Raw genomic sequence first — 14,037 nt, 5'->3', positions numbered from 1 at the left:
TTTCACATCGGGATATGATCATTGAGTCGGCCCCAAGCTGGGCAAAGAAGGGCAGGACAAGCCTGTCTTTCGTCTACTCAGTGTCTTAATTTCGAAGACTTATTGTGAAATATTAAGGCTGAATGGATGGTCTCTATCGGTTGTTGAATTTTGTACATCCAGACAGAGGCAATGATATTCCATCAACACTTTCGTTTGTTGAATGAAAAAAAAATATATACAAAGATATAACTTCAACGTATCGTGGGACTATGTATCTTTCTGACGCTTGATGATTTCTAGAGTGCACAGACCTATCAAACAGTTTAAGTATGAATCAAAATACACATACAACTGGCGGCTAAGAGTCAATAATGTTTAAAAGCAAAAGCGAGACGGAACTATCCTTGTCATAACAACAATTTAGTTGATAAAACTGATTTAGCATTCTTTTTTCTATATCAACATTACATGAAACTTTATGAAATGAGGCTACCCAGAGGGGGGAAAGAATAATTATCATCATATTTCACTTCACATAAAAAAATAGGTATATACAATGTCATGTACTTAAACTAAGATAGGGAGAATTTCCATAACAGAGGACCGCAGAAGTGCGCTCTCCAATCATTTTGCATCCAAAATCGACCACTTATGTTTACGACAAAGTTTGACAAAAATATATAGTTACTGTTGACATAGAAATTTCAAGGCGACTTAATTAAAGTGTGGGCGTCATTAAAATGAGCTATACTGTTGTAGATATATATTGCCTTGCCGCTATTTTTCCGTGGAATAATCACTGTTGGAGTCCATTCTACAGTTTTGGGCGTGGCTTATCAAGGCTGTTGCCAAGGAGAAATACACGTGCGTATTTCGCTGCTTCCTAAGGGCCGTTGAAGCTCTTTTCCTTGGAGGGTCTGGCGTGGCGACATGTGAAGAATGCTAGTAATGCAAGTATGAGCGCCATGAGAACGATGAGGCATATGAGCGCCACCCACCAAGGGTCAATTAAGAGATTACTTCCGGTTGACGAACTGTTGTTGGCACCTCCGTCGGAAACTAAGAGAAACATGGTCACAAAAGAACGAACGTGTAGATTATGTTTGTAGATTTCATCTTCATTGGGTCTTTAGATATGCCATTAATTATCCCGACATATCTAATGCCAAAAGCAATATCAGAAGCCATGAAAGTAATGTCCAATTACAGTGGAAGTATCAATCGTAACAATTGCATATTTTAAGTACTTCATGACGTATTTTGGAGCCTTTCGAATATCATTTCTGTAATAATCAGTCTTTAGGTAAGGCCTTTATTACATTCAGGTTTACATCTATTAAAGAAACATCACAATTTTCAAGGTTCCACCGAGAGTAGTATATGATAAAGTTTGCACATGTAAACTTTCGGCTTTGCCTTCCGACATGGAGGCAATGAATATGATAACTAAAGGGAAAAGGTGAAAAAAATATCTATACGCCGAGAAGAGCGATTGTTTATCTTGTGAGAAGTGGCTTTTGGTGAAGATGATGAAGGGAAATCCTCGCGTCTTTACCTTCGTTACACAGTACGCCCATGTAGCCGGCTGAACATACGCATGAGAACCCGTTGACGAGGTCCACACATGTCGACGTTTCCGTGGGGCATGGGCTCGACTCGCATTCGTCGATATCTGCGAAACGTTAAAAAAAAAAAACCGTTAGAAAAACGTTAGATGATGCGACGCTTTTGCGGGTTCTATACTACAAACAAGGGAAAGACCACTTGAATAAGAGGCTGGATGCATCGCTTTTGGTAGGCCTAGGAACACCACGAGCGTGGGGAAGAAAGCTTGGAAAGACGTAAGATATAACGCTTTTAGTCCGTCTACACCAAGAGCGCGGAGAAGATAACTTGGAAATACAGTTGTATGTTAGAAGTGACGTTTGCGGTATGCGTTCACCACAAGCTTTGGAGAGACATATCATGATAAAACTTTTGGAGTAACGCGTACAATACGTCACGAGCGTGAGCATGAGATACTCGGAAGACGCTATCTATAGGTATGACAATACGGTAGGCCATGCACATGATATGTATGAATGAAAGACGCTTTAAAATCGCCAGTTATGATGCTTTTGTGACGCTTACACCACTTTGGCCCGAATTAACGAAGGTGGTACAATCTTGTCCATGGTTTAACCATGGACAAAGACCATGGAGCTCCAAGTGTCGCATGGGATATTTCGTTGCGAAATCAGTCAGTTCGTAGACGAAATGATTATTTTGTAACGAAATCACGAAATGATAATTACGTTAACGAAAACGAAAATTACTGATTGCATGATGCATAAATCCGTGCGACACTTGGCGCTCCATGGTCTTTTGTCCATGGATTAAACCATGGACAAGATTGAACCATCTTCGTGAATTCGGGCCTTTATGTGGGCAAACTTGTAATATTCATGTGTGTACACGTACAGCTTATATTTCATATCAACATTTGACTGTCGTTATCCCCACACCCTAGCTAGAATGTGACTTAATCAGAACTCACTCGATTCACACAAGACACCTTCATATCCGTTGGGGCACACGCAAATCCCGTTGAGGCACAGACCATTTTGACACGGGTCCGGCCCGCCGCATCCCGTCAGTGAGCCTGTCTGAAGCTCGGTAACGACTGGAGTTTCGGCGCTTGTGGCGACAACTAGAAAAAGTTGAGAAAAGCTGGAAGTTAGAACATTGCATCAATTGACTCTGTAATCATATGCAATATACATGTACGCATGAAAGATATAGATTTGTCGAAAAAAAAGAAGTGTATTCACATCAGATATTCTTTTGTTATAACCCGCAGAAAATGGCAGTAGTCTCGTGAATAGTATACAGGTATAAGCCTATGTATAGGTTCAGTGAACAGCCATCTAGACGGAGCATTTTTGTAATTTAATGAAACACTCACCCGTTTTCGTACAGAATACGACGATCAGGCATGATAATATAAACACATCTAAAGAGAGTCTAATCACTGCAAGCTAACAGGGGCTGACAAAGTGGATATTTTCGGGCAATAACGGATGCGCCACACGGCATGTCAATAATTTTCGATGATTAGAATTATACAACAAGTATAAAATACCATACCAGCCACTGAATTATTTTTGACTGCAGTGTCTGCTGTGATAAATTCAAGGCAGGGCTTTCACGGCTCTTGTCTACACCATAAAGTATATGACGTTGATGATAAACGTTGCCAATTTGAACACTTTAACCTTGAGTGAAACGTAAATGGGTCTATCGCTGGCCGACATCAACATCTCGACTGAAAACTAGTATCGCATATTGTCTTGACGATATTACCATTGCATTTATTGCAGTCATTAAAAATGTGGATGAAATTTTCAATAATGATGATTTGGTTTATTCGGTTTTTTATCGTCCGGGCTTTGGTACGGTTTTTTACCTATATCCTCGCAAGTTGCTCCGGTGAATCCAGCGGGACATTCGCAGTTGAAACCGTCCCCGACGTTGGTACAGACGGCCCCGTTCATGCACGGCGAGGCATCGCAAGGAACTGCTCGAATTAAAAGAACAAATACATGCCCGAGATTTACCAATTACTAGTACACTGGTGTTGCTGCACAAACAACAGAAATTTACAAAGCACATTAAAAAAAGGACAAAGAAATACACGTCACTCTTCATGATTATTTGAAAATAAAAATCACAACACCCTATATATCTCCTCGGAACACGAGAAAAATCCGTCAAAATTGATCAGGGGTATCGAAATGACCCCCCCCCCCCCCCCCCCCCCAAAAAAAAAAAAAAAAAAAAAAAAAAGCTAAGAAACTCCATTCATTTTCATCTTTGTGGTAGTTCTGTCATCGAATTTGGCATCTGTAATAACCTAAAAGTAAGTTTCGTTTTATTTTCTGTTCATGACACAGAGTGAGTCGTGTAATACTTATATATCATGTTAATCTTTAGTGTGCTTTAATTTTGGGTGTATACAATAGTCATTAAGTCAAAAAAATGGGAAGGGGATTCCGTTGGTCGAAAAAGAAAATTTTTAATTTTATTTGACGTTCTCTTTCTCAAACGTATGCGAGACACGCTGCTACAAATCTAACGCACTCGTCACACGTGCATTCGAGGCAAGAAACCAAAACGCATACACACGCACACACACACACACACACACATACACATACACATACACAGACATGGAAAGCAACGGTGTATATCCTTTTGGATATACATTTGTATATTTATTTGTATATTTGTATTACTTACTTACATTTGTATACTTATGTACTACTGTGTATTTATATTTTCCACTTTTGTTCAATCATTTGTAATTCAGCCTCTGGCTGCAATCAATGATTTGTTGAATAAAGATACCATTGATAATAACAATAATAATCCTTTAAACTGTCACATTAAATACTACAGTTTTAGAGATATTATGTAAAATCAGTCCCGCTGTTGTACTCGCGATAACTTACGGTCCTCGCACGTTGGGCCTACGAAGCCGGTCCCGTCGCACACGCATTCGAAGTCCGAATCGTCGTCGTTATTAAAACAGACGCCTCCGTTCTCGCACGGCGACCCCACGCAGTGATCTACACAGAATGCGGGAATGATATGAGACGGAAAGAAAAAGCAAAAGAAAAGAGCGACAGATGCACACAGAGAAGAAAGTAGAGAGAGAATGAGAACAGTACAAGAGGAAAAGGAGAGGTCGTTAGGAATGTGCAGAAAGAGACAGCAAGAAAAATATACAAAAATTAGACAAAAACATAGAGGATATAAAAAGAGTAGTTGATGCAAAAGCAGAAAAAACCGAAAAGCAAAAATCTACAAATTGTAGGAGATATCGAAGGCATCTTTTATGTGGCACGTATGGTAACTGAGTTATTCTCCACAAACATAGGAACTTAGAGCAGGGTTTAGTAATGCCTCATCGGGGTAAAAGTGTTAACAAATTGAATTCACAGATCATATGAAACTGGGAAAAGTAAAATCTGGCAGCCATCACATTGTGACATATGTAGTTCACTGGTGGGAAATGTTTATTCAAAAGCAGAATCCCAAGGACCGTATTACTTTTTCGAGACCCGCTACCTTCATGGTTCTCGGCATCAGAAGGGACGTTGCTAATTTGAGAGCGTGATTTATGATGAAGGCACTTTCAAAATCTTTCTATTTCTGCAATAACCAATAATTTTCAGTAATTTCTACAAAACTAGACCAAAAAAAAAAAATTGACATCAAAATATTATCAAACAGTACTTCCTATCGCTGAATTCTGATATCTGTCTATTATGGTTCTTTCATTTGTAACTGTCATTCCCAGAAACGACTAGAAGTGCGTGTGCACATAATACCATGTAAATATAAAGCCTGACCTTATTATCATAGCACCATGCCGAGATGCAAACCAAATGTAATGTGCAGCATGTGCAGTTCTGAATGTGCCAAAATATAATATGAAATACAGATATTAAGGTGTATCTATTTGGAGTTTTGTGTGTCATTACGATGTCCCATTGGGCACTGCACTTCTGCGGCACGTCTCGGCACCGCCCGGTATATCTCGACAAATCTCGGCACCGCCCGGTATATACCGACAAAATATCGGCACAGCCCGGTATAGAAGTACAGCGTGCATACCGACAAATCTCAGCTCCCCAAACTTCGGCACCTTCCGGTACCAACTAAAAGAGAGGACGATGGTTTATCGTTAGTGGGCAAAACTAGTATAGCATTTGTAAAATATGAAAAGCAAATGGTATATCAACCCTTTTCACCATGTTAGACTTAGAGGTAAAGTACAGTATAATGCTGTAGTGAAGCTATGTGTATGTGACTGATTTCATGCCGATACAGTCTCATTATGCCACACGAGGCCAGTCAAATCAGTTCATAATGATACATGTGTATATATCATACTAAATGAATTAAATAAAAACGGTGAACTCAACCAGCTGATGTTGGACTGATTATGTGAATCAATGCAAAGAATAAAATGATAACGTATGTGGTGACTAATGACACATATTAAAAAAATAAAGTGGCATCATCGTGCACTGTAATGTATCTATGCACAATATCAATGTGCATTGGCTGTTGCAAATAAGAAAGAAAACAAAAGTATTGAATTATAAAATTTTACAAAGTGGGTTAATGATTAAAGAAGGTTCATAAGGAAACACTTAAAGATTACGCTTGAAATCATACATGTCACGAAAGAGTGTACTGCAATCTAGAGTCGAACCTGTTAGAAACGAAATGAAATGAAGAATGAACACTTAGTTGGAAAAAAATAAAACAAACACACTTCAGTTAATCGTATTGTACACTTGTACTGTAGTCTGTAGGTAAGACATACACTAGTATTCTCGTACAACCATGAGACAAGTGCACACACGTATTAATTAAATGTCGACATTAAATCAATGTAGTAAGTGCATGCTGGAACATAAGCATGCACGTTAGGAACATGCACAAATTATGCTTTCATATATAATATTATTGAGACCCTGAAAACAAAATTAACAGAGACACGTATTGCATGTATTACAGAGCATGAAACAAGTTAGTTCGACATTTCATATTGCATTCACGTTTCGCGCATCTTACACGACCATTCCGCTCTCATTACATCACTCTCCAAGCCGTATAGAATATGAAAAGCAAGTGCAAACTGTTATGCAGAAATTTGTTTTCTGATAACGACCAAAGCTAATCTCACAACGGAACGGAAGCAAGGGAAGGAAAAGACATGTTGTGAAGATATCATTGTTAAATTCATATGTAACAAACATGCACAACAATATCAACGGATTTCTTGCGTGTTAAAAGTCGCGCGTTTTGTAGACGATTAACTTAGTACACGGGTTAGACTGCAAAGAGGCAACCATGCAATTCAGATATTCGTGGAAGTCATGGCCGGGAAGTCGATCGGGAAGTCGAAGAATCGACTTTGTCTTCGTCCTCTTCAAAGTTGTCAAATTCATGTCAAATCTTTCATAATATTTTCAATGATCTATCTCACATCCACACAGCAAACTGCCTTTCAGATACTGACAAATCACAAGGAAATGTGGACAAAGAAAAAAAATCAAATATTGGAGGGGAAAAAAACCGTTGCAGGTCATGAAATTTGCCCAAAGAGACGGAACGCTGTGTACATTTCTATTTTTTTTTTAGCGGAGTTTCCAAAAGAAATTGCCCGACTTTAATTGCTAATTGTTCCTGTCTATTTGCCCTTTAATGTTTTCGACAAGTTTTACGTAAAATCTCTGGATCCTTTGTCTCTAACTACAATGATGATGAAATTGATCATTGTACGGGTATGATTGTGACAATACACTTGTAACATTCATAATCATACTCGCAATGAATGGGTCTTATATTTAGCCTGTACTTTTATGCATTCTATTTTTTGGTCAAGATTATGATTAAGAAAAAAAAAAAACATAATGCAGTTACGGTTAACGGGAAGTATGTTTATTATGTTTGCATTAGTTTGACTGCTGGAAATGTGTCCAGGTGAAATTGCACAATAATATTAAATGTTAGGACTAGATAAAATGATGTGATTTAACTGGAAATTAGAAATGATCTCTGTCAACAAATGAAATGGCATAGGGAATATTGACTGCATTTATGGAGAGATTTCCGTGGCGACATCACTTACTGGGAATGGCACACGTGGGCCCAAGGAACAAATTTCCACAGCTGCACGTAAAACCCGTGTTATCGGCGTTGTTGGTACAGGCGCGACCATTCTGGCAGGGGGAACCTGCGCAGAAGTCTACAAACACAACCATCCAATGCACAGATGCCGCAGTGAGCATATGGGAGGAACATGCTATCGATCAACGCCAAAGGGCCATGATTCATCAATACTTTTTAAACCACCAATCACATGTCTAGTACATGAGTAATTTCTTGGTGCCATTCGCCTTGTCACTATATAGCATTCATAATCTATGTATACCATACAATATCACATGTACAAAACAAAACGTAGTGATGTTGGATATTTTTGTTATATACTTTTGGTAATGGAGAGTACATCATTACATTACGCTTCAGAATGGGACACAACAGAACGGGTCATAGATATCACCACACTAACGTCTTGCCCACAATGTTTATGGCTACATCAAATTAAGTTATCTAATCCACGAAAAGTTAACACAAGACATGGTTATAACGTTTCATCACAATCGCAGTATCAGTTAGTCGCAGCGGATTATCAAGAAACATCAAAAACTGAACTCAAGCATTTAATTCCAGAGAATAGTTATAGGTCTTCTTCAACAAGTCGTCCCCGGGGACTTACTCGTTGTTTCACAGTTATCCCCAAGGTAGTCATCTCCACAATCACAGCTATACCCGGTGTTGTCTGCGTTATTGTCACATGGTCGCTGGTTCTGGCACGGGTCATCTTTGCAGAAGTCTACATCGTAACATTTTGAGGGATTTTCTTTTATTATAGCCAAAGTTATGTGTATTTTGAGCAAGGATAAAAGATTTGATGTCAAACACTATTACAATTTTGAATTTATTTCATGATTCCTAAAATGATTTCGATGGTGCAAAAGAATCAAGATGAACGATGTGAAAAGTAAATGATTCCCTTACGAATACAAATCAACTAAAAGAAAAAAGAAAGTCTGCAACCATAAACAGGACAAATCATCTTAATGTCACATATAGAATTACAATTTTGCTTGGGTCATTTTGACGTATAGGGCTACTAAGTTAGAACTCCGTATTCTCAAATACGTACGAGCAAGCTACGGTACCGTGGGGACAACAACTTTAACACCCCTGGGACTATTATTATTAACTTTCAGCTTGATAGAGAAAAAAACAAAAACTTAAATACAACGTTTGCCCGGTATCAATACTTTCAGGAAAACTATAATTAGCCGCGTATATAACTTTAATGACACAATATCGCCACAAAAAAGTTTCATTTTCCAGTGTAATCATTGAGATCCTATACATTGCTGCTTGCAAACGTATCAGGGTCACATTTCATTAAAATAAAAATAAAAAAGATCGATGTAATGACAGCAACTCTTGCTGGAAGGACAAATGACATGGTAACGACAAGAATCCCGCGTGCTGATTGGCTGTTGCCATGGGAAGTTGCCATTCCAGCAAGAGTTGCCATGCTATATTTGTGCCCAGATTTTGTGTCAGCATCATCAACTGATCATAGTGTTTTGTGAAATAATACAGCATTGTAGTGGTGCAGTATGTATCCCTCCGATCACTCGTCTGGTAGCCATCACATCTCTATACCTCCTATTACGTAATGGCCCTGTGGGCAGGTCTGTTCACACTTACTGGTATATTCACACAGAGTTCCCACAAAATCATCTCCGCAATCACAAAAGACGCCAGGACCAGCGTTGTCGTTGCTACAGGGTCGCCCATTTTGACATGGGTCGCTCGCGCAGTCATCTAGAAGTGATACAAAGCTCTCAAATCAACCACAAGACAGTTCATATCACGGTGCCAAACCATGACCAAGCGAAGGAGGGGATTATGGTCTACGTATCCCATTGATCTGTATATCATTCACTTGACCATGAATAAATGAAAGTAGGTTTCTATACACTATACAATCAATCAGTCTGAGAATAATACTCAGGATTGAGAAATCTGTACGTGCGTACGAGAGTGGAAAGTTGTCCAACAATCGTGAAAGAGTGCTATTATAGGTCAATCTTTTGCCCCTATCTATATTTCTTGTTTTGTCTTGTTTTGCTTGAAAACCTGATATTGATTTTTTACTGACGGTGTAGATGATTCTATATTGAAGGTAAAGGGCTTTCAATCATAATGTCATTGATGATTATATGAGCTATAAAGAATCATTAATACCAACCTATAGATGTCGAAATTCTCGTTCTTTTGAAAAACAAAACAATTTCTTGCATGTTCCGATTCTCTGTCTATGTCGATTTTGCAACCTAGTGTCTTAAACACGCTATACTACATATCAATGAGAAAAGAAAAGCATATTGCTAAGATTCAGTCACTGACAATGTTGCAACGCACTTACTCGCAACCTGACACCGCTCCCCCAAATACTCGGTTCCACAATCACACGTGAAACCGGTGTTCGCGTTGTTGTTTGAGCAGGGTCGTCCGTTCTCGCAGGGAGTGTCGGAGCAGAAATCTAGAAGTTATTATGGAAATAGTTAATAATGTTTGCATAAAAGTGAACAAAAAATGTTATCTAGACAAAATCTGTCCAGTGCTGCTTTTCTGTCAAAGAGACTCAGTGGTGTGATGTAAAGATCAGCTATCAATGACGTCATAATAAAAAGAAAAGGTCATAAAAAACGCAGGCGCTTTAAACCATTCAATGTTGAGCTTAACTTGGAGGAGGGGCAAAAACAAGGCGCAAATTCCATCAAAAGTACTTCACGATTACACTGACTACAATAAAAATCCAACTCTCCAGTAGAATACAAACGAATACCACTTGCAAGAAACATAACATAAACACATGATACCAGCCTCGGAATTTCCAAAACTTAATCGGAAACAAGGCCAGCTCTGGTTGCCGTCGCTGTAACGATGATCGTCGGATTAGACAGTTACTGATTTGACAGATAACTTCAATACACAAACACACAAAGGAAACAACTTTGAATTCCTAAAATTAATTGAATTTCCATCACAATCCATAAACCACTAGAAGCTAACAGCTGATGGTGGGATTACTTTTCATTACAGATGGTTTTTGTCAGTATAGTGAACGAGAAACAAGTGTGCAAAACTGCTAATTGTTAATGCAAATTAACCTCATTTTTCCTACATCCAAAATGTTTCTGTCATCAGATCGGGGAATACCTGTTCGCCAAATCAGGGTACATATAATATAAATATGTTACGAGATTGATACGATCACAAGAACGAACAAGAAGTATAAAAGAGAACATTTAATCATCAGAAATCAGTGCAATGATGGAGAATATACTACTGTTGGGATCTGTGATTTTCAAGATTTTTCGAGTTTTTTTTTTTCAATGACTTTGGATGGGACTCGATTCGTACGTAAGCGTGAAATTGACGAAACGTCATTTAGTGAGAAAAAAAAAACCAAACTTACTCTGAATTTCACACGTATCTCCCAAGTACTCCGTTCCGCAATTGCATTCAAAGCCTGTATTATCGTCATTGTTTGAACAGGGGCGGCCATTTTGACAGGGGTCGTTCACACAAAAATCTGCAATATGAGGAAATGAAGTACCGATGTGAACTAGCCAGGGAGGTGGGGGAGAGACAATCCGATTCAACAATATGACCGTCTAAGAAATTGGACTTACATTGTTGAATTTCATATACGAAGAAAAAAACTATATATAGCGTGAATGCCAAGAAAGTGGTGCTATGAAAAGGTAAAGTATGGCATGATTCATATAAGGCGCTTTTCAAAATCCTCAAAATACAATAACATCTGATAAGCGATCCCGTCAGTGTTATAATCCTATAAGTACAGCCATTGTCAAACGAAATTAAACCAAATGACACAATTACATAACATAATGCTTTCTTTTTTCATGCGGACACTGAGTTGGTTTGATGTCATTATTCATAATTCCAACCTTTTACTATTACTTTTATTTGAGACTATTTCTCTTCAGAGCAAATTATAACAAGTTCAGGAAATTGAGTTGAAGTGTATTTGCGAGCAAATAGTTGATCTGAAGTGAAAATATATTTGAGTGGTCTCGCGCACAGTGACTTACTTTCAATACCACATCGCCTCCCGAAATACTGGCCGCCACAATCGCACTCAAAATCGGTATTGTCGGCATTGTTGGAACAGGGCCGATTGTTTCTGCAGGGGCTGCTTGCACAGAAATCTGGAGTAATTTTAAAGTGTGAAAGGGTCTCGTATATACACTCTCTACTTGTGCATTGCACGCGCTGTTCACGCGACGAAAGCAAAGATAATAAACAGGGCATAACACAGAATGCTGTAATGTGTATCTATCATCAACGTATACACAAAGAATATAAATTCTTGGTCTGTTTCGGTCTTTTATTTCCTTCATGAGGATGGGGTTCCGAATTGGGTCCAACCAAAAATATGGTCTTATACGTAGGTGCTCGGTCATTGCCACTCTCTTCCTCCTATACACACACACACACTCACTCTGTTACACATTATCCACTCATAAAGATATGTAACTCTATAAACATGCTGAAGGCAAATAAACAATAAATTTTAGTATTTAAGCCTAATTGCTTGCAAACTCTTCTCTGTCACACGCCTTCAGAATCCCGTTTTGTTTTCTTTTATTTGTTTTTTTTTCCTTTTTCTGCTGATATATTTGAAGTTACATAACCATAGGGTGCCTACTCATACCTTCTAATATTTAGACTGCAATGGACTAACAAACTAACACGTTCCCGTAAAAAGCAACATGAAAATTACGTGGGTGTTTCCTGCATGCGACGTGCCAGCACAGATTACTAACCCCATTCTTAGTTTCTTCTTTCTTTCTTTTTTTTCAAATGATAGAATTTATTGATTTCTCGAAGCAACATAATTTTACAGAGGATAAATGAATTACAAAGTTATTACTTCAACACAAAAACATTTCTTTGATACAAACAATTTAAACACATATCTGTGTTTTTTATACTTTTTTTTCAAATATTTAAATATCTTCTTACTAAAAAACATACTATAAAGGGTCGTACATGCGAGAATGCGAAAATAGGATAAAATAACTTTTGGCAGTCCGAAAGCCCGCCCAGGCCCGCCCGACATGGCGACGACGAGTGCACATTGAATAACTTCCACAGGACCATTGCAATTGACTACACACAGCCCCAACGCCGTACACAAGTGTAACACTTGAGCACAGCGACAGGGCCGCGCACAGCCACATTGCAATGTACAGCTAATAAAAGGAAATTCGTAAATACTAATAGGCCCCATGGACAGAAAATCTAGAAATTAGCAAACAACATTCACCCGCCGTCCCCACGCTCAGGCAGGCCCCCAGCGGACTTCCGGCAAGCCATTGGAACGCCAAGGATGCACCCTGCCCGAAAGTATGTACAGTGTATACATTTACATTACACACGCCACACCCAGGTAGGCTCCTAGAAAGTTTCTTCTTTGCTAATAACCTTTTTAGAACCTGTCTCAAGCTTTCCCGAATAGTACAAGTCCGCGTTTAAAAATGTATTCGTAGTTTTCGTGGCAAAAAATAATCCTGATAACCAGTGCAACTTCACCAAGGCTTCCGTGACAGATTACTTCTGCCTGTAAATATGAATACATACTGAAAATACTGGTGACGGGGAAACATGGAATAAAAAGCTCTTCATATTATCATAGTGGAAAAGAAAAAACAAAATAAATCTTTCATATAGTCCGCAACACAGTTTAGTAGATTGGCTTGTTTCCAAGACAAACGGTGTTACAACTAGCAGTGTTACGTTCTTCACAGAAAAATGTCAACGAAACAATCACCGACTTAGGAGGCAAATGACATTGAGTTGACATGAAAAGAAACAAGTATAGACATATCTCTTCTATTTTTACAAGTCAGAGAACAAGAAGAAGTTGATTCAGCTTTCGCGATTTAAAAAAATCTGAAAATTATAATCAGCATAAAAGAGAAAGAAACTTACTTGCGAAGAGACCCAGGGTAAAGGATCTAATTCTATTTTTTTTTAAACCACGAAAATGTCAGAAGAAGAAGAAGAAGAATCTTGAGTCTCACCAAAACGGCAAACAAATAAACAAACAAATAAGAAAACGAACAAACAAAACAGAAGATTAATAAACAACAAATTGACGACTTACTCTCGATTTCACACGTATCCCCAAAGTATTCATTTCCGCAATCACATACAAAGTCTGTGTTATCGTTGTTGTTTGAACAAGGGCGCCCGTTTTGACAGGGGTCGTTCGCACAAAAATCTGTAAGCGGTACAAGATGGGTAACACTTATATCTGTCTCATACTCATACAGATAGTATGTGGAGTGAACTTACATTCATCATGCTGCA

At 38.5% G+C, this 14,037-nt stretch overlaps 1 protein-coding gene across 1 annotated transcript in view; it reads right to left on the bottom strand.

The window, feature by feature from the left end:
• Positions 1–865: 865 nt before the first annotated feature.
• Positions 866–14,037, bottom strand: part of LOC139735774 (uncharacterized) — a 34,265-nt gene continuing 21,093 nt past the window's right edge. The window contains exons 17-24 of the mRNA XM_071646525.1: positions 13,832–13,974; positions 11,114–11,230; positions 8,321–8,437; positions 4,473–4,589; positions 3,428–3,538; positions 2,519–2,671; positions 1,538–1,654; positions 866–1,041 (exon numbers count right to left, since the gene is read on the bottom strand). Coding sequence (XP_071502626.1) covers positions 866–1,041; positions 1,538–1,654; positions 2,519–2,671; positions 3,428–3,538; positions 4,473–4,589; positions 8,321–8,437; positions 11,114–11,230; positions 13,832–13,974 — 1,051 coding nt within the window. The remainder of the gene's footprint in view (positions 1,042–1,537; positions 1,655–2,518; positions 2,672–3,427; positions 3,539–4,472; positions 4,590–8,320; positions 8,438–11,113; positions 11,231–13,831; positions 13,975–14,037) is intronic.

The sequence above is a fragment of the Diadema antillarum genome, unplaced genomic scaffold, assembly GCF_040938485.1.
Source record: "Diadema antillarum isolate AM-2024a unplaced genomic scaffold, OU_Dant_1.0 seq00000597_RagTag, whole genome shotgun sequence".
NCBI classification, from domain to species: Eukaryota; Metazoa; Echinodermata; class Echinoidea; order Diadematoida; family Diadematidae; genus Diadema; species Diadema antillarum.
This window is presented reverse-complemented; position numbering and strand designations above follow the sequence as displayed.